Source organism: Physeter macrocephalus, chromosome 8, assembly GCF_002837175.3.
Source record: "Physeter macrocephalus isolate SW-GA chromosome 8, ASM283717v5, whole genome shotgun sequence".
In the NCBI taxonomy this organism is placed as follows: domain Eukaryota; kingdom Metazoa; phylum Chordata; class Mammalia; order Artiodactyla; family Physeteridae; genus Physeter; species Physeter macrocephalus.
In genome coordinates, this window is record NC_041221.1 from 7,109,094 (window position 1) to 7,134,765 (window position 25,672).

The 25,672-nt window shown below is 48.8% G+C and overlaps 1 protein-coding gene across 2 annotated transcripts; it reads left to right on the forward strand.

Annotated features, from left to right (window-relative positions):
• The first annotated feature begins 248 nt into the window (after nt 1-248).
• On the forward strand, nt 249-24,468 carry CHAF1B (chromatin assembly factor 1 subunit B). Of its 2 annotated transcripts, none has more exons than XM_055086406.1 (14): nt 249-303; nt 998-1,192; nt 1,633-1,768; nt 3,472-3,589; nt 3,967-4,070; nt 7,575-7,671; nt 9,600-9,684; nt 11,136-11,229; nt 15,508-15,577; nt 15,673-15,764; nt 19,221-19,368; nt 20,155-20,586; nt 22,481-22,575; nt 23,149-24,468. In XM_055086406.1, exons 2-14 carry the CDS (start codon nt 1,067-1,069, stop codon nt 23,238-23,240), a joined length of 1,689 nt encoding a protein of 562 aa, XP_054942381.1. In that variant the 5' UTR covers nt 249-303; nt 998-1,066; the 3' UTR covers nt 23,241-24,468. The 2 variants fall into 2 exon arrangements, with proteins under 2 accessions (XP_054942381.1, XP_023976115.1); XM_024120347.3 differs by having other exon boundaries at nt 1,636-1,768.
• The last annotated feature ends 1,204 nt before the right edge of the window (nt 24,469-25,672 follow it).

The following is a 25,672-nucleotide window of genomic DNA, read 5'->3' on the forward strand; positions in this document are numbered from 1 at the left end:
CCGCATATAGCAGATGCTCAGTAAATGTTTGCTAAAAGAATGAATTACCAAGGGAATAAGTGATTGAACGAATGAATCAATGGACTCCCCCTTTCTTCCACCTGTGCATCTGTCCGCAGGGAATTAATAAACCCGAGGGAGCCAGCCCAGATTCGCAGGACTCGCGGCGCTGGGCCATCCTCTTCGGCGGGGCGGGGCCTCTCGGGAGTCCCGCCCACGCGGAGGCGGGGCCTGCAGCGCGCGGGAAGCGGCGCGCGCGGCGGCGGGAGCTGGCGGCCCCGGGGACTGACCGTGTCCCTGTAGGTAAGGCTTCCCCGCACTGGCTTCCGCGTCCCCGCGGTTTCCCGGCCGGACCTGGGGGGCGAGAGGCTCTCGCTGAGGGCGGGCCGCGAGGACCCGGGATAGCTCCCGAGAAGCGCGCGGCCGCGCGGCCGATTCCCGCCCCGGCCCCGAGCGGCCTCCTCCCAGCCAGGTCCGGTCCCGGCTTCCCGGGCCCAGCGTCCCGTCTCGAGCGGCGGGAAGGGAACTGCCTTCTCGCCTCCGGCCTCGGTCCGTTCCCTGGGCAGGCCCCTCCCCCGGGCGGCCTCCTCCCCCCAGGGAGCCCCCTCCCCCGCGGCCCCGGCCGCTTCCCCCGGGTAGCCCCCTCCAACACGGCCCACTCCCCCAGGCGGCCCTCCCCCGGCTCTCCGGGCTCGCCCGGCAGCCTCCCCTAAGCGGGGGCGGGCGCCCAGCCAGGCCCGACCCGGTGCCTTGATTTCCTCTGCCCGGGTGTCCCATTTTGCTTTTCCGGAGGTAGCAGGAGAATAAGCTGAACAGCCAGGACTCAGCGAACCATTTTAGGTGAAACTTGCTAGGTGTTAACGTCAGAGGTCAACAGTAACATCCTCTCCCAACGCAGCGTGCGTTTTTAATGGTTAGCAGAGTTCCTGGCTCCTACTAAGCGCTCAGTACATCGTTCCTTCTATAATGTATTCACCTCATTACCGACGATTTTCAGCTTTCCTCTGTCTTTGGAGAAAGAACGGTCCCCGAGGAACGGTATTCTGCCCCTTGAAGACTCAGGAGGATGAAAGTCATCACTTGTGAGATCGCCTGGCATAACAAGGAGCCAGTGTACAGCCTGGACTTCCAGCACGGAGCCGCCGGGAGGATCCACAGGCTGGCCTCCGCGGGGGTGGACACCGCTGTCAGGGTAAATGGGGCCGAGGCAGAAAGGCCCAGGGAAGCACTATTGAAGCAGCATTCTCCACTCTTCTATTTATAATGAGTGTCAGCAGACACACACTACTTAGTTATCTAGCCCAGAGGGCTAAATTCTCAGGGCCTTGAGTCAACAACGAAAGCAAAGGAGAGCACCTTTCTTCCTGGGGTCCTGTTACCTAGAGTGTTGTCACTGGATGCCCATTGCTGTAGAACCCTGAGCCAGTTTCCTCCTGGGAAACAGCTTCCACTAGAAAGAGGTGGGAGGCAATGGGACTGTAGGTTTCTGTTTCAGTTATAGGAGTTCCTTCCTCTTACATTTCAAAAGAAAGACTAAATGTTCTTTCTGAAAATCAGCGTAGTGGTGTTTTCGTCGGTACAGTATGGTGCGTGCTTGCTATACTTTCCTCTGAATGAATGTGTTCGTATCAGCAGATCTGGAAGGTAGAAAAAGGACCAGATGGAAAGGCCATTGTTGAATTTTTGTCCAATCTTGCTCGCCATACCAAAGCTGTCAATGTCGTGCGTTTTTCTCCAAATGGGGAAATTTTAGCATCAGGAGGGGATGGTGAGTATTGTATTTCAAGATTCTTCAGAAACCAGATACCCATGTGTCTCATATTGAAGAGTGAGATTTGAGCTAGACACACTTGGTTATTTTAGAGGTCTCTTGACCCTCTCGATCTGTCATTTAGATAGTTTAGTAAAATAATGTGGGGAGTGTGAAGGGGTGGAGGATGCAAAGCTTAAACTGAGAAGACCTGTTTGAAAACGGCCCCTTTCCCACTTGCTCCCACCGGGCTGATTGGAGACAAGTAGGTAGGTGCTTACCATTCTAAGTCCCAAGGCAACTGGCCAGGCCTTGTTTGGCTGTCAGTTTAGCATCTGTAAGTGATCACAGTCCGTTCCATGTCTCTGTGTAATTAACGAATTAATTGGCTTAGGGAGTATAGTCCAAACAGCCCGCTAAATTATGTTTCTTTCGTGGCAGTAGATTGATTCATATTTTCTGCTTGTGCTTATTTTATTTATTTATTTATTTTTTGCCTGCGCCACGTGGTATGCAGGATCTTAGTCCCCCGACCGGGGATGGAACCCGTGCTCCCTGCAGTGGAAGCGCGGAGTCCTAACCCCTGGACTGCCAGGAAATTCCCTTTCTGCTTGTGCTTAAATGGAATAAAATGATGCAGAAGAAGTAAATCTTTTTTTTTTTAGAAGAAGTAAATCTTTTTATCATGCTCTAAGATAGTCTAGAAGTCAGAATAAAAAGAAAGAAGAAATCTCAGATGTTGTTTGAAGAAGGAGGAAAAGAAGCCTGGTTGGTTGAATTCAGTGCCCTGATGTCCAGTGTTTCCGTCGAGGGAGGGGTGGGGAGTGGCAGCAGCCTGGGGCAGTGGGGAGGCCGGCGGGCCGTCCTCTGTGAGGCCGCACAGGGCAGCCCAGGTCCTTTGGCCTCGAGGGCCCGGAAACCTGCCGTCAGTCAGTCAGCACGTGGAGAGTGCCGGTCCGTCAGGGCCAGTCTCATCTCAGCCAAGCTCCCGGGATTCCAGTTAATTTAGAGAGAGAACGTGTGTGTCCACACCACCGGCTCCTTCACTCTCCTCCTTCGGGCATTCCTCGAAGGGAAGCCACGTCTTGGTCAGAAGGTTATGTGGTGAGCGTGGCGCCAGAACATGGGGAGCTAGAGGACTCAGACAACTGATGACATCACGCTAAGGTATCTGACACGTCCTTGGTGTTAACAGCTGACACGTGTACGGGCTTACCGTGTGCCGGGCATCGTGTGGTAAGTGCTTTATGCATTTGCCTCATGTAATCCTCACGATAGCTGATGAGCCAGGCACTGTTGTCCTCCTCATTTTACGGGCGAGGAGACCAAGGCATCAAGATGGGAAGTGACTGGCCGTGGGTTACACAGCTAGGAATGATTTGCCAACCCTTGCGTTGGTGCCTCTGTTGTTTCCCTATTCGGCCACTTACAGGTTATGCCTGTGGTTTTTTAATGTAGTCAGTCACTTTGCAGTAGAGTTTTGTTGGCCTGGGGACACTTCTGCTTAAGGTGACCTTGTATAGCTCCGATCTGGTATGAGTTTGATTTTGGAGTTTTTGTTCGGAAGGCAAACTTGCTTTTCCTGCCCGAATTCTCAGAAGTAAATCCTTGTGGCCACGGTGTCTGTTGAACAACATAGATATTTAATACCCTAAAACTCCAGAAGTGAAGGAGCCATGCTTTGTAAAGCGTGGCTTACCTTTAACTGACTCGCTCCACAGATGCTGTCATTCTGCTGTGGAAGGTGAATGATAACAAGGAACCAGAACAGATTGCTTTTCAGGACGAGGATGAGGCTCAGCTGAACAAGGAGAACTGGACTGTCGTAAAAACCCTGAGGTAACCTCGGGAGGGACCTGGGAGGGATTTATCTTTACGACCTGAATGCATTAAGCTGATACGCATTTTGACTTGTATATCTCACTTAAAACTTTTACTTATGCAAGACCGTAATACGGGCATAGTTTAAAAGATAAAAATATGATTAAAATGGATTTTCTTAGTTTGTCTTATAAAATTTTCCTTAGTAAACTTGAATCAATCTTAAGGATACAAATATCCTTGAAGGTAGTAGTTTATAGCTATAGCTAATATAGCTCTAGTGGAAATTCCTAAAGTCGCACTGTAATGTATGGTCCCTGAGTTTGCTTTTAAATTTTTGACAATTTTTTCTCTCCTTGAGACAAGAATTGCTTTTTCTCCTCTTTGGATTCTAGGGGCCACTTAGAAGATGTGTATGATATTTGCTGGGCAACCGATGGGAATTTAATGGCTTCTGCCTCTGTGGATAACACGGCCATCATATGGGATGTCAGTAAAGGTAGCTGATATGTTTTTGTTATTATCGGGGGAAGGACTATTCTAAGTGTCTAAAAAGCCAAACCTTTAAAGGCTTCAGAAGAGTTTTTTAGTGAACTGATATAGGTGTTTGACATGACAGGTTAGGGATTAGTCCCATATGCCATGGATCCACTGCATTTTAAGGGCCCGGTCAGAATGTATGAGGCTTAGCAGTGGTGTCACGAGTCGCTGGTGCCAAAGCAAGGTAGATCCCACACGCCTGGGGGTGCAGACATGACGGGGCCGGCGGGGCGGGGCACGGCTGATCCCTGCCGTCCTGGAACGTAGGATCTCGGAAAGTTAGCAAGTCATAATCAGTGAGGCGTTGCATGCTCGATGTCAGGTGGGTGGGATCAGGTTTCCATTTCGGGACATCAAGGAATGCCAAGGACACCTCACTGCTTTGAAAGAACCTGTTGACTAGTTGAGGGGACGATAAACATGTGAGAAGTTACCGTAGTATGAAAATAGCAGTGAAATGCCAAAAGCCAGTGGTGGCTGACTGACGCCTGACCACTTTTACCTCCTGCAGTCCTGTACTCAAGCTTGATGTCTTCTCCCAAACCTCTTCTTCTCTTCTTCTTTATCTTCTGATTCTCCTGCAACCCAAGTGCCCAGGTCGGGAGTCAGGCAGCGGCATTGGCATCCCCTGTGGTCTCAGCACTGCATCAGCCCAGTTTTCATCCGCGCTGTAGAGGCCTCTGTTCTTAGTTCTGTGCGGTCCAGCTGAAGCGCCCCCTGTCTTGCCTCATTTCTGTCATGCTCTTTCTCATCAATCCCAGACACTCGGCAATGTGGAGGACCAGTGTCACTGTCTTCTTTTTCCCAAATCTGGCCATGTGTTGGATAATTTCCGTGTCCGTTGACACTCCATCAGCACCCCCTGAAGCCAGTTGTAATGATCTTGAACACTGCCAGCATGCTGGGCACTCTTGCAGGTGCTGGAGGATGCGTGACTACAATGGCTACGTCCTAGTGGGGTGTCAGACGAATACACAAACGTATGGTGCCAGGAAGTGATAGCGCTCTGAAGGGGTCCGGGAGTGATAGGGTAATCTGGGAAGGCTTCTCTGAGCTTGTGGAGTTTGAACGGAGACTGGAATGAAGCCGGAGAGCAAGCCATGTGCATTATTTCATGGGAACAGCAGGTGCAGAGGCCCGGCGGCCGGAGCTGCTGCTTGTGTCCAAGGAACAGGAAATCGACGGAAGGCAGGAGGGAGGGAGGACCTGAGGCTGGAGGGTGGCGGGTCCAGGCCACAGGGGTCGGGTCTCAGATTGTAACCAAAGTGTGACCACATGCTACTGAAGGGTTTTAAGCAGTAGACTAATGTGATTTTACTTATTTTTTTTTTTTTAATATTTATTTATTTATTTACGTATTTATTTTGGCTGCGCCGGGTCTTAGTTGCGGCACGCATGTGGGCTCTAGTTCCCCGACCAGGGATCGAACCCGGGCCCCCTGCCTTGGGAGCGCAGAGTCTTACCCACTGGGCCACCAGGGAAGTCCCCTACTTACGTTTTAAAAAGATGTCTTTGGATGGCATGTGGAAAACTCTCCCAGGGCAACACAGCAGGTAGCAGGGGGTGGGGGGGAAGGAGTGGTTTTGAGGAGAGTGGAAATCAAGACCATGTCCTAGGCCTCCGTCATTTTTTTTTTCTTAACGTGTAATGTGGGCAAAATTGTTTAAAGTCAGTACATTTTTATTTATGGAGGTTCACATGCTGTGATTCCTTCTCCTGCCCATCACCTTAGTTCCTCCAAAGTCTGAGTCATAATCTTCAAGGTGGCCCTTTAAAAAGAACGCCCACTGGATCCACACTTGTCCTGTCAGTCAGTCCACTGTTCTGTAGCTGGGCTTCTTTGAAGGCCTGTCGCTTAAGTGCTCTGACAGTGACGTCTTAGCCAGGCGTCCCGCTCTCCTGCCAGAGCCGCCTCCTTCAGGCCCCTCAGCCACCTCTGCTTCCTGCTCCTTTCCTTTCTAGAGCCCTCAGGTCCCCCGAGCCCTCTCGATTCCTGCTCTGTCGGCCCCTCTGACCTCTTATTTTCTCTATCCAGTTTGCTCCCCAAGGGGATCATTTATGTACATAGACCCTTTTCTTCCACCCGACGTACCAAGAAAACCCCAGCCCAGGATCGGTGCTACAATACTGACAGTTTCCTGGTCCCGGGCTGAGCACAGCTGGTCACACACCGGCCGCCCTGCAGATTGGGCCGCTACAAATTTGTCCTCACCAGCCTCAGATGGGGTCCTGGGGTCCCAACCCCTTTTGCTTGTGAGGTTCGATCCCACTCCTGTTCTCCCCGGCAGCTCCCCCAAACCTCTGTAGGTCTCCCTAGCCTTCTTCTTCACCCCTGGCCACCTTAATCTCAGCAGACTCCCCTAAAGGGCTTCAAGAAGGGGAGGGGGAAGGAAAGTTAGCCTGACATTTGTGCAGTGTGTTTGACACACACATGAAAGTCACCGGCAGGTCACTGGCGACTTCAGGGCCAGGGTGGGGCAGGCGAGGAGCGGGAGGGAGCCCATGGCAGAGGGTTGAGCGAGTGGTCGGGAGAGCGGGTGTCGGGGTGTAGACCACTCCCCAGAGAAGAAGGTTTTGGGTTTTGTTTTATTTTTGTTTTTTTTTTTGGCCTCATCATCCGGCATGTAGGATTTTAGTTCCCCAACCGGGGATTGAACCCGCCCCTTGCAGTGAAAGTGCGGAGTCTTAACCACTGGACTGCCAGGGAATTCCCTGGGTTTTGTTTTTTTAAGACTGGCCAAGGCTTCCTAACTCCCTCCTCTTTTTATCCGGGTAATCTCTGTGTGCTCCTGGTTTTATCTTCTAAATGTTTCCCCCAAAGCCCTTTTCCCATCCCTAGTCACAATGCTCTGGTCCAGGCCCTCATCTCTCACCTGGTCTGCTGTCACCTCCTAACTAGTGACACTTTTCTGTGCTCTCGTCAACCCTCGGTTTCATCTTTATAACGCAGGTCACTTCCCAGCTCGGCGTTTGCTCTGAGCCACACCATGAACCCCCAGAACCGTTTCCTTGCACGTGAGGGTCTTGCGCACACCAGCAGTCTCGGCTACTTGTCACTGCTCCAGAGGCCTAAACTGACTTTCACCCCGTGGATTTGCTCAGAATGCCTTCTTCTCTCCTCATCGGCCCCCTGTATCCTGGCTGAGCTGGAGAACCGAATTCTGAGCTCACTCCTTCTCGACCTCACGCCCTGCTTTGTTAGCTGCCCTCTTCCTCTGCGTCGCGTCACGGTGCGCATGCGGGTGGTGGGTCTGTCCCCCACCCCGAGCTGTGAGCTCCCTGGGGGGAGGGGCCATGTGAAGTCATCTTTGGTCCCCAGAGCCTGATGTGGAGTTTGGTAGAGTCTCCGTTACCAACTGCTGAATTATGGAACGGCATAAAGGGACAATACTTAAATTGTAGTGTATACCATTTGTGCATTAGTGGGTTTTGGTAATGTGTGTGTTGTGTGCTTTATTCGTAGGACAAAAGATCTCAATTTTTAATGAACATAAAAGTTATGTACAAGGAGTAACCTGGGATCCTTTGGGTCAGTATGTTGCTACCCTGAGCTGTGACAGGTACGTTAGTATTTGGCAAGTTGTTTTCATCTCTGTTTGCTTGAAATTTTCTTCAGAGGTATTTTTATTACAGCTTAACCAATGTAAACCGCAGTCTGGCTTTGATTCTTTCATTCTTGGTTTCACATAAAGCATTTTGTTTTACTGCTATTCTTACAGCATAATAAGAAATTGGCAACTAATTAGGACAAGAGCCTTACACGAAGTTAGTACTTAATAAATCTTTATTGAGTGGGTGAGTGAATGCAGAAATAGCTTTGAATTAAATTTAAACTTCTTGGGCAACTTTTAAAGAAAAAGTCTTTTGTAGATATGACTTAAGCAAGAAGAGATAACTAGTGGTAGGGTTGGATAGTTATTTCATATTTTTTGTTTGTTTGTTTGTTTTTGTTGTTGTTGTTGTTGTACACGGGCCTCTCACTGTTGTGGCCTCTCCCGTTGCGGAGCACAGGCTCCGGAAGCACAGGCTCAGCGGCCATGGCTCACGGGCCCAGCCGCTCCGCGGCATGTGGGATCTTCCCGGACCGGGGCACGAACCCGTGTCCCCTGCATCGGCAGGCGGACTCTCAACCACTGCGCCACCAGGGAAGCCCTATTTCATATTTTTGATTAGAGTTTACTGCTGTAGTGATTTTAACAACTCCATTTAAATTCATATGAAAATAAGATATTTTGTCTTCTCTAAAAGGAGGTCTTGTTGCTGTGTTTACTGGTACATTTAAACACAATATATATATTTTTAATTAATTAATTTTATCTTTGGCTGCATTGGGTATCCGTTGTTGCACTTGGGCTTTCTCTAGCTGCGGCTAGCGGGGGCTACTCTTCGTTGCGGTGCGCGGGCTTCTCATTGCGGTGACTTCTCTTGTCGCAGAGCACGGGCTCTAGGCGCGCGGGCTTCAGTAGTTGTGGCACGCGGGTTCAGTAGTTGTGGTTCATGGGCTCTAGAGCGCAGGCTCAGTAGTTGTGGTGCACGGGCTTAGTTGCTCCGCATGTGGGATCTTCCCGGACCAGGGCTCGAACCCGTGTCCTCTGCATTGGCAGGAGGATTCTTAACCACTGCACCACCAGGGAAGCCCTAAACACAATAATTTAATTGTGTTCCTGGAACAAAAAATTAAAAAAAAAAAAACAACCCAGAGGTGCCAAGCATATCACTCACCAGTCATTATAGTCCTTTATAATATTTTTCCAACTACTTTTAACTATAACAAACTGAATTTCAAATGGCCCTGGAATGAAAGCACTAAGGAAGTGTTTATTTTTCATAGAATCTCCTGTAACATTCCAAATGTCATTAATTTTCTGGTATACGTGGGTTTTTTTGTTTTTTGTTTTTTTGTGTGGCCGTGCCGAGTGGCTTGTGGGATCTTAGTTCCCTGACCAGGGATCGAACCTGTGCCCCCTGCAGTGGTAAGCACAGAGTCCTAACCACTGGACTGCCAGGGAAGTCCCCTGGTATATGTGTTTTATTCAGGCAGTCAGGAGTGAAACCATTTGATTAGCTCAGGGAATAATATGAATTACCAACAACCAATTTACTTGCTGCTGTTTTCCTTACTCTTGCAAATCCCTGAGGGCAAGACCGTTCCACACAAAATAAATTTCACTGCAGTCATACAGGTGGCCACTGAGCCAGATGCCCAAGACCTGAAAAATAAGGCCCGGCTTACGAGTTTATGTCCATTGACAAGTTGAAACATTCAATAAAGAATGAAATTATGACGTATTTCCCCACTTAGTTAGTGCTATCCTTTTGGTTGTTAATATTTGCCTCTGTCATTCAGTTAAGTGTGAAAGTCATTGGTCAGTGGTTTTGCAGGCCAAAAGTTGTTGAAGCAATCTTCAGTTCTGGTAATAGATTGTTTCTCTGTGAAACATAATTCGTTTACTAGAAGAGATAAATCAGACTTTTCTTCTTTATTTAGGATCCTGAGGGTGTACAGCATACAGAAGAAACGTGTGGCTTTTAATGTCTCAAAGATGCTATCTGGAGTAGGGGCTGAAGGAGAGGTACAAAATGTTTTGACATTCCATCTTAGCCGTACTGTAGCTGGGACTTAGGAAGTTGTGAACTCCTCCATCGCTTGTAGCTAAACCCCTGGTTTCCAGGACCCGACACCTGAACTGCAATATGACTTCCTCTCAGACCACCAAGTCTCAGTGTGGTGGTCTGGGCTGGCCTGTACGGAGGTGGGGACGTCTGGGGGCCAGGGGAGAGGTGATGGTGGAGGACAGTGTTTCCAACCCTGGCTGAACTGTGGAGTCACCTGCGAAGCATGTAATAAAAATATGGGTGCCTGGGCCCGACCCCCAGAGCTGTGATTCACTTGGCTTGAGGCAGGCAGGGCCCCCGCGGTCTGAGGTGCAGTGAGGGTCAGGAACCACTGACTAGGAAGATCCCAGCATCAGGCAACAGGGGGGCAGGTGGCTCCAGCAGCGGCGATACACCTTCTTGGCAGGTGGCGGGGGACTCTGGCCATCGGGCTGGTACTCAGGAATGGAAAGGATTTTGAGTTTTGAAAGAACTGGTAAATGAAGATAGCACTCTAATCCTAGTAGGTGAAAGGGAGCAGGTTGGTTACTATAACAAAGCAGATAAACAACAAGGTCCTACTGTGTAGCACAGGGAACTGTATTCAATATCTTGTGATAAGCCAGAAGAGAAAAGAATATGGAAAAGAATATATACATGTATAACTGAGTCACTTTGCTGTACAGTAGAAGTTAACACAGCATTGTAAATCAACTAGACTTCAATAAAATGAAAAACAAACAAACAACAACGACAAAAACCAAAGCAGAGATGAGGTGCAAATGCGGTCCTGGGACAGCACGTTAAGGCAGGGCGGGCTGTGTGAGCCGGCCGGCGCTGAGAGGTCACCTGTGTAGCTAGGAGAGTCGTGCCTGGGTGAGGGTTAAATGCTTAGTGTTCATAAAGTGTCAGTGCATGGCAGCAAAAACTGCTCCACACGGGTGTTCAAGAAATGTTGTTTGACAAGATGATAGAATTACCATTTTCTTTTTAAAAAGGGTTCATTCGGTTGGAGATTCTAAATATAAACACACAGATACCAAGCAAAGGGCACCTAGTCACCCTCCTGCCTTTTCCTGGTCTCATTCCCCAGACAAACCGCTGTTGACAGTGTGGTGTGTGCTCTTACAGAGGGTTATTTGTATAATAATTATAGAACCACACAAACAAGTACACACACACACACACACACACACACACACACACACACACACACACACACACAGCTTTCCTTACCAAAAATGGGTGATCAGTTCATGAGTGATGGCCCTTGCAGACTTGCGTGATTATTTGATATGTAATTTATTTCAGTTTCACTTATTATTATGTCAGTAAGAAATGACAACATGTAAAGAAAAAAATGGGAATCGGTAAGCCTTTACTGTGAATGCGAAGGTTTGGAATAACGTTTAGACTCTGTGTGCCGCAGGCGAGAAGTTACCGGATGTTCCATGACGACAGCATGAAATCATTCTTTCGTAGACTTAGTTTCACTCCTGATGGATCTTTGCTCCTCACACCAGGTGTGTTTAACAAAGCTTTTGATTTAAGGGCATGAGAGCAGCGGTGGTGGTGTCTGTGCTCCTGATTTTGTGATGCTCTCTGCAGCTCAGGGAATTCTGATGAAAGCAGTGGTCCGCAGCTTGTGCACACATTGAAACCTCCAGGGAGCTTCAAAAAGTGCTGGTACCTGGGTCCCACTCCCAGAGATGTTTTAATTGGTTTGGAGTGTGTGGTCTGGGTTTTGGAGTTTTAAAAAGATTTCCAGTGATTTTAATGTACAGACAAGTTTGGGAGCCACTAGACTAGAGTCATAAACATACTCCCTTAGGCAAATTCAACTTTAAAAAAATTTTAATGAATGCCTTTTCCCTAGACATGTATATGGAGGTCATCGTTCTAAAATAATGATAAAGTGCCTGTATCATTTTTATTCTCAAAAATGAAGCAGCCTGTTGTGACAGGGTCTAGGCACAGACAAGTCTGGTTGGAATAACTTGTGGGAGTGTGGTGGTCAAGTCTGACGGGTCAGCAGAATCAGCAAGGACACGCCAGGGTCACTGTCAGCAGGAGGGTGAGAGGTCGAGTCCAGCAGGATCAGCCAGGGCAGCGCTACTGCCAACACGGGGTCTCAGAGGAGACCGTCCCCTGCTCTCCATGGCCCAGATACTAGCCTGTGTATGACACGATGACATGACCCAGGGCTGGGCCAAACGGGAGGGCACAGGTCAGCTTTGCCACTAAGTGTCCCAGCCAGGCTGGGCAGAGGAGACCCCAAGAGTGTGTGAATCATACACACGTGTGTGGGTTAGTCTGTAAAAGGACATTGGGGAACACGTGGAATGACATTGGCCTGGGGGGGTCCCAGGACCAAGAATAAGTAGTTGCTTAAGTATATTGAAAGTTGTTTACTAAACTCAGTAGCAGGGCCTTTCCTAAATGGCAGCTCCGAAAATATTTTCATTTAAAATCGGGTACCAGATGGGTATCTGCTGCCACCATTATTATTCTTGGTGGTGTTAATAAATGCAGGAAATGAAATTACAGAGATTGGAAGAGACAAAACTTTGTGATAGGATTGTGTTTCTAGAAAATCCAAGGGATTTTAAAAATACTATCAGAATAAAAAGAAGAATTTGATAAGGTGGCTAGATATTATAAAATACATAAAATCTGTATCTGCTACAGTAGAATAAGTACTTAGAAATGTGAAAAGGATAATTGTTCCATTCATAACAGTGCAAAACCCAGAAGACATGGAAATGCATAGGAAGATATTTAATAAGGAATAGAGCCTTTATGAAGAAGACTAGAAGGTCTTATCGATGGTTATAAAACAAGTCCTGAACAAACAGAGATTTCGTGCTCTAAAAATTAACACGGTAATTGATTTCCAATTAGGATCCCATTTGAGGTTTTTTTTGTTGTTGGTTTGTTTCGGTTTTTTGGTTTTTTAATGGGATGACATCTCGGATTTGTTTAGGAGAGTAAATGCAAAGAATAGTAAAAAAGTATGAAAGATAAGAATAACACTTGAGCAGGCATTTGCCTGTCTAAATGTCAGAGATTCTGTAGTGCTACTGTTATCAAATCAGTACGGTATTGGTATAGGAATAAACATATAGCTTAGTGGATCAGAACAGAGAATCCAGAAATAGATTCTGGGATAAAAGGGAATTTAATAGGTGACCTGAGTGGTATTTCAGTGGGAAGAATGGATTATTGAGTGAATGGTTCTGGAGTGTCCAGCTGTCTGGAAAAAAATTAAATTGGACTCTTAGCTTACATATAAACTGCAGGTGGGCTTCCCTGGTGGCGCAGTGGTTAAGAATCCACCTGCCAATGCAGGGGACACGGGTTCGAGCCCTGGTCCGGGAAGATCCCACATGCCGCGGACCAACTAAGCCCATGCACCACAACTACTGAGCCTGCGCTCTAGAGCCTGTGAGCCACAACTACTGAGCCCGCGTGCCACAACTACTGAAGCCCACACACCTAGAACCCGTGCTCCACAACAAGAGAAGCCACTGCAATGAGAAGCCCGCGCACCACAGCGAAGAGTAGCCCCTGCTCGCCACAACTAGAGAAAGCCTGCGCACAGGAACAAAGACCCAGTGCAGCCAAAAATAAATAAATAAAATAAATATATTTTAAAAATAAATAAATAAAATAAACTGCAGGTGAATTCAATACTTAAAAATGGTAAAAATGTAAAACTCTTGCAAGAAAATCTAGGAGGACATTCAAGGACTGGGGAAGACCAAACTAAGACTGGAAACCCAGAAGCTCTTAAATAATAGACCTACTTTGCTGTGTTTGAATGTAGAGCTTTTGTATGGCAAAAGACGCAGTAAGCAAAATCAGTAGTCGTATGACGGGACTGGAAAATAATGGTTATGGTACAGAAGAGAGAGCGCTAACAGATATCATATACAATGGCTCTTCCAAATTGGCAAGAAGAACAAAAAGACAAAAGGAGAAAAACCCAAAAGAGAAAAACGAGAGAAAGGTACAAAAAGGCGGCTCATAGAAGAGCAAATCTATGTGCAAAATTGGTACACGCAGGGAGGTGTTCGGAAACCCGACAGTCAAGGCAACGCAAGTTGATGTGACATCAGTAGGTATCCCTTTATTCATTTCAGGCTGGAAAAAAGTGAACATATCTGTCACTGATGGGCATGTGTATGGCTGTTGCTGGAGAGAGTGTGGGTTGTTAGAGCCTTTTGGGTCTGGTAAGCGTTTAATGCGTGTACTCTTCAGCCAATCCGCCCCTTGTCTGACAGTCGCTTCCTTAAGAAATGAAAACAGTACATGAGAGTGTATGTCCAAGGATGTTTATTGCAAGCATGGCTTTTTTTTTTTTTTATGACACGTTCTTTTTAAAAAAATTAATTATTTTATTTATTTATATTTGGCTGTGTTGGGTCTTCGTTGCTGCGCACAGGCTTTCTCTAGCTGTGGCGAGCAGGGGCTACTCTTCGCTGTGGTGCGCAGGCCTCATTGCGGTGGCCTCTCCTGTTGCGGAGCACGGGCTCTAGGTGTGCAGGCTTCAGTAGTTGTGGCGCATGGGCTCAGCAGCCATGGCTCGCGGGCTCTAGAGCGCAGGCTCAGTAGCTGTGGCGCACGGGCTGAGTTGCTCCGCGGCATGTGGGATCTTCCCGGACCAGGGCTCGAACCCGTGTCCCCTGCATTGGCAGGCGGATTCCTAACCACTGAGCCACCAGGGAAGTCCAAGCATGGCTCTTAGTTGTAAAAAAACAAAAACAAAACAATACTCGTTAACAGAGAATGGGTGAATAAATTATGGTATTTTCAGACCAGTGCATAGTAGGTAGCTACTGAAGAAAGGATGCATTAGTGTCACGCAGGTTAACTGTCATGAGTAACTGACTGAGAAAAGCAAAATGAGCAAAAGTATAAGTAATATCCCATTTTGTAAAATAGATTTAAAAAACCCACCATATGAATATACAAGCGATTGAGTTTTAACTGGTTGGAACAATTATGTGAGCATGGAGGAAATATAGAATGACCTGATGGTTTGTTAAAATGGATTACTTGGGGATGGAAGGATGGGGTGAGATGGGAAGAGAGTAGAAAGACTACTGGCTGTGTCTGCTGCCCTCCCCAGCGGGTATGAAATGGTCACATGGAAGATTATATATGTGTGTGTGTGTCAGGAAATGTTAACGTAAAACAGGGAGATGTCCCCAAGAGCAACTGTGTGTGACGGTCATTCTCCAACAGGATCTGACCTGGTTTTGAGTACAGCCTGAGGTGAGTGTAGAAGGGCTCTCAGATGTGGGCTGCTCCCCAGGGCAAAGGCAGCTTCTGCAGGGGCTGGAGAGGTCAGCAGAGGGCTGGTCTCCTGGCAGCCTTTGGGCTCCATCAGGCTGATGGGAAAAGGCCCGAGTCTCAGGTTTCGGGTGGCAACTGAGGTCAGAATCCAGGGGACAGAGAACCGGGGGTCTGATCATAGCACTTCACTAGCAGGAACTGGCTGGATTCCCAGGCAAAGGTCTGCTGTGGTCAGGGCTCTCTGCCTTATGTTCTTCCCACCCAGGCCTGGAAGGGGCTCTGGGGCAGCTGAGCCCCTTGGAGAGGTGACAGGTGGGTAGAACTGGAGTAAAGGGCTGAGCCCAGGCAGGGACAGGGTGTTTGCATTTGTCCTCAGTCACAAAAACATTGTCCAGGTAATAACGTTCTGGGGAAAATCTTTTACAAACCAGAACTGATGCTCTTGCGTCTTTGCTGAACAGTTTAATAACACATGGCCTTGCCTTCCTCTACTGCTTCCCCAGCTGGATGTGTGGAATCCGGTGAAAACGTAACAAATACAACTTATGTTTTCTCCAGGAAAAATCTTAAAAGGTATGCAATTGAAGAAATATTTGGAATGTTTACCCTTTCTTTTTGCTTTTGTTGAGTGACGGTGCCTTTTTGCAAAACCGCGATTCATCTTGCAGGCCTATCGCCCATCTTCCGTGTCCTGGGAAGGCGACACTCGCTGTCCGCTGCTGCCCCGTCTACTTTGAGCTGAGGCCAGTGATGGAAGCAGGTACCTTAGAGCCACAGGGGTGTGTCACGTTCTCTGAGGCAGGTCACCAGGGTGGGTGGGGGGAGGGGAGTATGTGGGTTGGTTCAGTTTGGTCAGTCTTGAGAGCAAAGACTGATGTTATCAAAATACGTGTCAGATTTTGCGTTGTCTAGAATACACTTTCTTTGCTGCAAGCAACTTTAAAGGACTAAAAATACTAGCTTTGTTTCTCTACTGAAGCAGGTTGAATGTCATTTATTATTGATTTCCTATGCAGTGAAAATTATGGAAAAATTATATGAATTGGATTTTTGTTTAACTGTTTTTCCACCACTGGCTGCTTTTAAGATTTTTCTCTTTATCAGTGGCTTTCAGCAATCTGATTACGGTGTGCCCGCTGCCGTTTTCTTTATGTTTCTTGTGATTGGGGTTCATTGAACTTCTTAGATTTACGAGTTTATAGTTTTCATCCAATTTGGAGAACTTTGCCAGTTATTTCTTCAGATACTTTTTCTGTCATCCCCCCTCTCTCTCCTCTTCTTCAGGGGCTCCAGCTACACATGTATTAGGCTGTTTGAAGTTACCCGTGGCTTACTGATGTGCTGTTTACTTGTTTCTTTCCTCTCTGTGGATAGTTTCTACAGCTTGTTTTGAGTTCACTAATCTTCTTCTGTGTCACCTGCCCTTGGTGCCATCCAGTGTATTTTCTATCTGTGACGGTGCAGGCTTCATCTCTAGAGTTCAACTTGGGTTTTCCTCACGTATCGTTGCTTTACACCTTCCCTCTTGCTTCTTGGACACATCGAATACGCTTGTTACAATAACTCTTTTAATGGCTTTGTGTACAAAGGATTGGTTTTGATTGATTTTTTTCCTCCTCATTATGGGTCATATTTTTCTGCTTCTTGGAATGCCTGATAATTTTTTTAAATTAATTAATTTATTTTTGGCTGCATTGGGTCTTCGTTGCTGCGCGTGGGCTTTAGTTGCGTCGAGCGGGGGCTACTGTTCGTTGCTGTGCGCGGGCTTCTCATTGAGGTGGCTTCTCTTTTTGCAGAGCACAGGCTCTAGGCGTGTGGGCTTCAGTAGTTGTGGCTCGTGGGCTCCACAGCGCAGGCTCGGTAGCTGTGGCGCACGGGCTTAGTTGCTCCGCGGCATGTGGGATCTTCCCAGAACAGGGATCGAACCCGTGTCCCCTGCATTGGCAGGCGGATTCCTAAGCACTGCGCCACCAGGGAAGTCCATCTGATAATTTTTTATTAGACATTGTGGGTTTTACCTTAGTGGATGCCGGATATATTTTCATCCTTATAAATATCCTTGAGCTTTATTCTGGGATGCAGTGAGGTTGCTTGGAAACACTTTGCATCTTAGGGGTCTTGCTGTTAGGCTTTGTCAGGTGGGATCACAGGGGCATTTAGTTTAGGGCTGATCTCTTCCCTACCGAGGCAGAACCACCTGGTTGCTCTAATTGATGCCACGAAGTGGGCGGTTTTCCACTCTGGCTGGTGGGAACACGTGCTGTTTCTAGCCTTGTGTGAGCTTCAGGGGTGGCTCTTTTTAAAAAATTAATTAACTAGTTAATTTTATTGAAGTTTAGTTGATTTACAATGTCATGTTAATTACTGCTGTACAGCAAAGTGATTCAGTTATACATATGTACATTCTTTTGTTAAATATTCTTTTCTGTTATGGTTTATCATAGGATATTGGACATAGTTCTCTGTGCTATATGTAGGACTTTGTTGTTTATCCATTCTATATATAAAAGCTTACATCTGCTAACTCCAGCCTCCCACTCCATCCCTCCCCGACCCCCTCCCCCTTGGCAACCACCAGTCTGTTCTCTATGTCCGTGATTCTGTATCTGTTTCACTGATAGGTTCATTTGTGTCATATTTTAGATTCCACATATAAGTGATATCATATGGTATTTGTCTTTCTCTTTCTGACTTACTTCACTTAGTATGATAATCTGTAGTTGCATCAATGTTGCTGCAAAAGGCATTATTTTGTTCTTTTTTATGGTTGAGTAGTAGTCCATTGTGTGTGTGTGTGTGTGTGTGTGTGTGTGTGTGTGTGTATGGCACATCTTCTTTATCCATTCATCTGTCAGTGGACATGTAGATTGTTTCCATGTCTTGGCTGTTGTGAATAGTGCTGCTATGAACATAGGGGTGCATGCATCTTTTTGAATTATAGTTTTGTCCAGATATATGCCCAGGAGTGGGATTGCTGGGTCATATGGTAATTCTGTTTTTAGTTTTTTAAGGAACCTTCATACTGTTCTCCATAGTGTCTGTATCAATTTACCTTCCCACCAGCAGTGCAAGAGGCTTCCCTTTTCTCCACACTCTCTCCAGCATTTGTTATCTGTAGACTTTTTAATGATGGCCATTCTGACTGGTGTTAGGTGATACCTCATTGTAGTGTTGATTTGCGTTTCTCTGATAATTAGCGATGTTGAGCAGCTTTTCATGTGCCTGTTGGCCATCTGTATGTCTTCTCTGGAGAAATGTCTATTAGGTCTTCTGCCCATTTTTGGATAGGGTTGGTTGTTTTTTTGCTGTTGAGTTGTTATGAGCTGTTTATATATTTTGGAAATTAAGCCCTTGTTGGTCACATCATTTACAAATATTTTCTCCCATTGCTTATGGTTTCCTTAGGGACGGCTCTTTTTTTCCCGTGGTTCTCACTCTGGCCCTGGCTAGTTTTCTCATGTGCGTGCACTGGTCAGCACTCAGCTGAAGACTCGAGGCCCCTGTAGCTCTGTCTCTGCTCTCCCACCCACGCGCTCCAGTCGCCTTGGCCTCCTGGCCTCCCAGCTCAGGGCGTCTGCCAGGCGCCGCCTGGGTTCCCTCTACCTTTGCTGGGCCTGGAAACTCCAGGAAGTAAGTGGAGGTGATCGTAGGGCTCACCTTTCTTGCTTCCTGTCTCTGAGGGATTGCTGTCCTTCATGGCCTAATGGACAGTGTCTTAAAAAAACCTGTTTCAGTATTTTGCCTGGTATCTTGTTTCAGGTGAAGGGTCAGTCAGGTCTCTGTTACTCCATGGCCGGACGCAGAAGCTGTTTTTAGGTTTCTGATCCTTTATGTGAATGACTGTGATTAACTTGGCAGCATTAAAACATCACTTCATGAAATGCTTCTACGTGACCCTGATTTTTCCGTATCAGGCAGTGACCCCTCAGGGTGATTGCCGCATTCACACAACTTCTTCTTCTCTTCTTTTTGAACCGCAGGTGCCCGTGAGTGTTGAATCATAACACAGTGTCCTCATTGGTTCCTGCATGGTTCTCCTTGATTCTTATATTCCTATATAAAATAATACAAAAAACGGAACTCTTCCGTAAAGCATTTAGTAAAATTACATCACTGACGTCCCTGGGGAGAGGGCTTTTGGGAGAAATTTGTTTTCTTTGGGAGCTTTGCTTTTGCTTGTTTGACTTTCTCTGTTCCTGATTTCGCCCGTCACCAGAGCCAGGTGTGGAGCTGGTGAGCCTGCCCTACCGCTTGGTGTTTGCTGTGGCTTCTGAAGACTCTGTGCTTTTGTACGACACCCAGCAGCTGTTCCCGTTTGGTTACGTGTCTAACATACATTACCACACCCTGAGCGATATTTCCTGGTGAGTGGATGGGGGGGGACAGCGTACATTCCCCTGGAGTTGCCCCTCGGGTCAGGGAGACTTTCATCCTACAGTTGGCTTTTTTGGCCCTTATTTACCAGTTTTTTTTTAAAGGAATCAACGTAAAAAGGAAAGCTGTTTCTAACTTGCTAAAATACTGCTTCCTGTTGTGACTGCAGTGGGTGTTGGTGTCGTGCAGACTGTGTGTGGTTCATCTAATTCTCATAAACCAAGGGGAGGCCCAGGGTCCCTGGTGTGGCGGGGACTCGCCAGGCCCTCCGGGAGGAAGCCCACACACGCGGGCCCCTGCTGCGCAGACAGGGAGGGGGGCCCAGAACTGTGCCCGTCCTGAGGGGTCACTTTGCCCTCGCCTTTCTGCCTGGGGTTCTCAGCACCCCTGGGCTCCCAGTTCTGTCTCCACTGTGTGCTCGGGCCCAGGCTGGGCCTGGCCACCTACCATCCTAGTTCTTGCTCTTTATCACTCTTTATCTTCTTTTCATCTTCTTTTTATCTTGGAGGGGAAAAAAAAGAAAAAATAAAGGTCATCTCACCTTTATTCCGGTGAATTTGATGACGGAGCAGGGGTGGGTTGGGAGGGGAAAGGGTGTGAGGGAGGAGCCCACACAGATCCTTTCTCAGTCGTGTTTTTCCCTTGACGGCTTTGCCTTCAGACAAAGCTTGTGAGTTTGCTTGAACTTCCACTTCCTAACCAGTGATGCGGGCGCTAAGAGTGGCCTGTAGACTTTGGTAAAGTTTCTCGCTTTCTCTTCTGTCTCGGGCACGCAGGTCCAGCGACGGGGCCTTCTTGGCCATCTCTTCCACGGACGGTTACTGTTCCTTTGTGACGTTCGAGAAGGATGAGCTTGGAATTCGCTTGAAAGAGAAGCCAGTTCTGTGCGTGAGAACTCCCGATACAGCGAAGAAAACCAAGAGTCAGTCACACCCAGGGTCTTCGCCAGGACCCAGGCTGGGAGAGGGAACCCCCAGCAGCAGAGTCTGGGACCCCAGCAGCCCCTCTGCAGCGCCCCCTCAGGCGAAACAGTCTCCGGCCCCCACGGCGGCCAAGGACACCCCTGTGACCGCTCCTGGCGCCAGAGGCTTCCTGGCAGGGCCCTCCGAGGAGAAGAGCCTGCAGCCCGGCAGTCAGAATGCGAAAGCCCAGCCACCCCGGAGGGTCACTCTGAACACACTGCAGGCCTGGAGCAAGTCAACACCCCGGTGAGAGCTGTGATGGAGACAGAAACTGCCTTGCCTTGTCAGGAGACAGGATAAGCCGAAAGCCCCTCTAATAGGCGAAATCCCACACAGCTGCCAGAGAGATGTTTCCTAACGTCAGACCCGAGAGTACCGCTTCCTTTGCTCACAGACCTCTGTGGGTTCCATTTCCTCCCCGTCGGGTGAGGTCCCGGCTCTTCACCCGGCCCGTCATCGGCTCTGTGGCAGCCTGCCATCCAGCACGGTGACGCCTCCCTCTCCTTCGTCCCGCGTGCCTTACCCTCCAGCCCGACTCTGAACGTCAGGTCCGCAGGGCACACTCTGCCCTTGGAGGCCTCTGTGCCTTCACCCTCTGGGGACGCCCCGGACACCTGCTCCCCTGGGTGACATTAGAGTCCTCCCAGAAGACCCATTTGGATGTCCCTTCAGCCCTTTTCTGTGTCACAGCACGTCACATTCGATAGCAGGTGTTTGATTTATGCTTCTGTTTCCCTAGTTAGAGCACAGGCCCCCCAGGACAGGAAGCGTGTCCCCGTTCTTTACCCGTGTTCTCCTGCCCAGACGGTAACAGGCACTCACAATAGGTAGGAAGTCAAAGGAGCATCTCCTCACGGTGGTTTTGGCGAGTCCAGCAGACTGGCTCATGGTGAGCGGCACCTCGGGTCTGAATAGCCTCCAGGTGGCGCTGCTGCTGTTTTCTCCCCTGTTCATGCCCGTCTGGCTGGTGAACGTGCCCGAGCGCACAGCTGGCACTGCAGAGCGGACAGAACTGCCCAGCATGGCCCCTGTCGTCAGGCAGCAGCTGGCCTCCAGGCTTCCTTCCCTGGACACCTCTGGGCCTTCTCCCCGGCCCACCGCCCAACACTGGGAGGCGGCCTGGGGAAGGGGCGGGGGTGGGGGGGTGGGGGGATGAGGGGAGCACTGCACACCTCCCACATGCTCTGCCACGTTCACGCGACTTCATTGGCGGGTCCATAATGTGGTTTAGGTGTGATGCTGGGCTCTTTCTGTGTCTCTTTCTACAGACTAGCAATGTTTTTTTTTTTTAATTAACTAATTTATTTATTTTTGGCTGCGTTGGGTCTTCGTTGCTGGCCGCGGGCTTTCTCTAGTTGCGGCGAGCGGGGGCAGCTCTTTGTTGCGGTGCGCGGGCTTCTCACTGCGGTGGCTTCTCTTGTTGCGGAGCACGGGCTCTGGGCCCGTGGGCTTCAGTAGCTGTGGCACGCGGGCTCAGTAGCTGTGGCTCGTGGGCTCCACAGCGCAGGCTCGGTAGCTGTGGCGCACGGGCTTAGTTGCTCCACGGCATGTGGGATCTTCCCGGACCAGGGAATTGCACCTGTGTCGACTGCATTGGCAGGCGGATTCTTAACCACTGTGCTACCACGGAAGTCCCTAGCAATGTTTTTTAAATTTATTTTTAGGTGGGGGAAGGGAGTGGGAAAGTGTTCTTTGAAACATTTTTGGTATTAAAGTTTTTCCCCTCTTAATTTCTTGCGAGCTTCTTGAAGTTATAATTTTAAAAAAAATAGTCGTTGAGAATTAAGACCGTGGATTTTAAAAAAGAACCATCTATATTTTGGAGCTTTCCACACTGGAAGCCATGTCTGATAGGCTTATGTAGGAAACATCTAGCAGAGTGTTTAGCATGTCATTGGTGGTTCACAAACACGGGTTTTGAAACTTAGATGACTGGTTAAGGTTTAAGCTGACTTTTATTTATGTGATGGTTTAACTTAATACATGATCCTTAGTTACTAAGTAAGGGGGCATATTGACATTATATTCAATGCCTTGCATGATATGAGCTGAAAGTTTTACATGTTTCCTTTGACATTTGGTATTGTATGCAAACCATTCCTATGATACTAATGGCCTTTTACTTCTTTTTTTAATCAAGGAGAATAAACTTAATACCCTTAAAGACAGATACTCCACTGAATTCTATACCAACCAGCGTAATTTCCAGCCCTTCCACAGAAGAAATTCAATCAGGTAATTGATACTGTTACTGGTTTAGTACAATTAAAGATAGAATACCATCTCTTTTGGAAATGAACACCACCTAACTTGAAGTCAGTTCTGAGAAAGCAAGGATGCATCTCACCAGGCCCGTCGTGTAAACCCACTGATTGCGTGTGTATTCTCATCCGGGAGCCCACCCTCCCGCCAGGGTGCTCCCTGCCAGGCAGACGGTGGATTTGGGAGACGGTGTAGAGCCGGGCCGGTTCTCAGCCTCGGCAGTGTTGGCATGTGGGCAGGTCACTCCTTGCTCTGGGGCTGCGCTGTGGATGCAGGATGATTAGCAGCGCCCCTGGGTGCCGGTACCAATCCCCTGCCCCACTTGTGATGCTCTAAAATGTCATCAGACACTGCCCACTGTCCCTCGAGAGGCACAGTCGCCCCGGGTTGAGAACCACTGGGGTAGGTCTTCCCCTTAGATCCATAGAGGACCTGGCCAGGCAGTTCAGTTCCTTGTCTGCGTGTGAAATTTAGTTTGTAAACGTCAGCCCTTAACTTAAAGACGTCTTCACTCTCTTGTCCACCCCGTGTGTGTTCACATTTTAGAGATGCCTGGAGACCTTCAGGTCAGTCCCCCGGAGCTTAAGCGGCCCAGACTCGGTGAGCACAAAGAAGGTCCCCAAGGTCTGGACCCCTGATGAGACCTGTCAAGTGCCTGAAAGGCTGCTAGGTCTGGGGACCCCCGTGTGCCCAGAGAGGGGCGAGACCAAACACACCTGAGACCAGTGGAATCAGATGGAGCCTGACGGACACTAGAAAATGGATTTCTGTAACAGAAGATACACATGGACCGATTTTCTCCAGAAATATGTTGGCTGTTATATTTAGCACACATTTTTACCTCAGAGATGTGAACATTTTAATAGACTAAATTCTCTTTTTGATGAGTTTCTGAGACTGGAACAGTTCAATGTTACCTAGTGTGAAAATCAGTAAATCCCCCCCCTTGGAATACTTGTGTGAAAGTACGGACACTTTATGGGTGGACTCCTTCCACAGCTAGAATTAGAGGAGAGGGTGGTTCGAGAAGGTTTATTCTGTTGAATTTTGGAGTGTTTGATTATTAGATCACCTTAGCTTCTAAATAGTTGATTAACTTTTGGAAGTTTGTTATGTGTGCTTTCTGATTTTAAAGGTGGTAATGCACATTCTAGAAAGTTAGTAAAGAGTGAAGTAGAAAAAACGGGTTGGAGGTGGAAATCACCCATCTGACCACCAGAGGGAACCCTTGGTACTGTTTTGGCATATTTCCTTAAATTTTCTATGTTTCTATTAATGTTATTTTATTTGGGGGAGTGGGGGAGAGTTGAGATTTTACTTTAGATACAGTTTGGTATCCAAATAGGTTAACTTCTTAGACTGATTTTTCAAAGCAAAAAAAGTACCTTTCCTTAGCAGTCTGTGCCTCTGCTCTCCGTCCCTGGGATGCTGGCACGGTCCTTTCCCTCTTGGGAGCAGACTGGACTCATGGGCTGAGACGTATGACGTGCTGTCGCTGCAGGAGGCCTCCCACGTGTGGAGTCTCCTCTTAGCGCAGAGACTCTGGTGATGCAACCAAGAGGGGGTGGTGGGTGGAGCCCTAGAAGCTGGTGCGGCTGCTTCGCGTTGAGGAGTTTACAGATGCTTTCGTGGCCCTCCATGCTGTCCCTCTGGCACGATGAACACGGCGAGTCCCGCGGGTGAGGCTACACCCAGGACCCCTTCCCTGTCTGAACCAAATCAGAGGGCGAGCTCGGGACCCGCAGGTCCAGGCTCTGGCAGGGAGCCGCTGAGGATGGAAGAACACACTCTTGTCAGCTCAGGTCAGCCGCAAAGAAGAGAGCTGGAAAGAAGCGTCACCTTGTTGCTAATCCACAACCCAGTTAACCAGGAAAAGAGTCTGCCTCTCCCTGCGTGGGAAAGTGGCAAGCGGAATGATTTCCCACGTGGAGAGCTGGCAGGTGAATCCATGCAGAGTTGTAATAATGCAGGTGTGGGTCACGTTCAACATGAAGACAGTTAAAAATGTCAAATGGCGGCTGTTTTGTGGGTTTTTTTGGTTTTGTTTTTTTGTTTGTTTGTTTTGCGGTACGCGGGCCTCTCACTGCTGTGGCCTCTCCCGTGGCGGAGCACGGGCTCCGGACGCGCAGGCCCAGCGGCCATGGCTCACGGGCCCAGCCGCTCCACGGCATGTGGGATCTTCCCGGACTGGGGCGCGAACCCGGTTCCCCCGCATCGGCAGGCGGACTCTCAACCACCGCGCCACCAGGGAAGCCCATAGCAGCTGTTTTGACCGGTGGTTCTCAACCTTGAAGTCACCCAAAGACCTGCCCTCCTTGGTCTGGGGCACAGTCTGAGCATCAGGGGTCTTTAAGGCTCCTCTGGTGATGTGATGCGCAGCCAAGATTGGGAAATCATGAGAGGGAAGCTTTCCCCGGAGATGGTCTCTGCTGGTTAAATGCATTTGCACCAGAAGCCTTTCCTGGCTTCTTCTCTGGTTCATCACCGATTGACAGCCAAGCTTCTCTACCCGGGCTGCCAAACTGAAAGGATAATGTGTGAGATGCTGTCAGCTCTTCAGAGGAAAAAGGTCCTTTTACGTTGCCTGCGGCTGGAGCACGGTGTGTTTCGTAGGGGTTGATCCTTGTGCAAACAGGAGTCGTCACGGGTCCCTTGTCTCTGTGGACGGGCTGGCTCCCCGGCCACCCCCAGTGGAGGGGCGACGGGGATGGTTGGGAGGGGCCGGGGCCCCCGCAGCGGAAGTGCACGTTGATAGGCACCATTGCCTGTTTGTCAGCTGTCTCCTTGACTGTAAATACAGAGTCGGCAATAAAAGCCCAGGCGGTGTCACCTCCCGGCCCTCGTCTAAGGCCACCTGCTTCCCTCTGGGTAGTGACTGGGGAGGGAGGCCTTCTGCGGCAGGAGCCTCGCCCGCCGGGTGGGCAGCACGCCCGCTGAGGGCCGTCCTGCACCTGTAGTTGGGTGGGGCTCGTGTCTGAGTCCTGCTGCCAGGTGAGGGGCCGCGGGAGGGCTCGGGGAGAACTTGATGGAGGCCGGCAGGGCCGCCGGCAGCAGAGGTGAAGGCTCGTCA

Coding starts and splice junctions, on each gene's coding strand:
- CHAF1B (XM_055086406.1), top strand. CDS start 1,067: ATGAAAGTCATCACTTGTGAGATCGCCTGGCATAACAAGGAGCCAGTG. Junction 1,769..3,471: donor TTTAGCATCAGGAGGGGATG/GTGAGTATTGTA, acceptor CTCGCTCCACAG/ATGCTGTCATTCTGCTGTGG. Junction 9,685..11,135: donor GAGTAGGGGCTGAAGGAGAG/GTACAAAATGTT, acceptor TGTGTGCCGCAG/GCGAGAAGTTACCGGATGTT.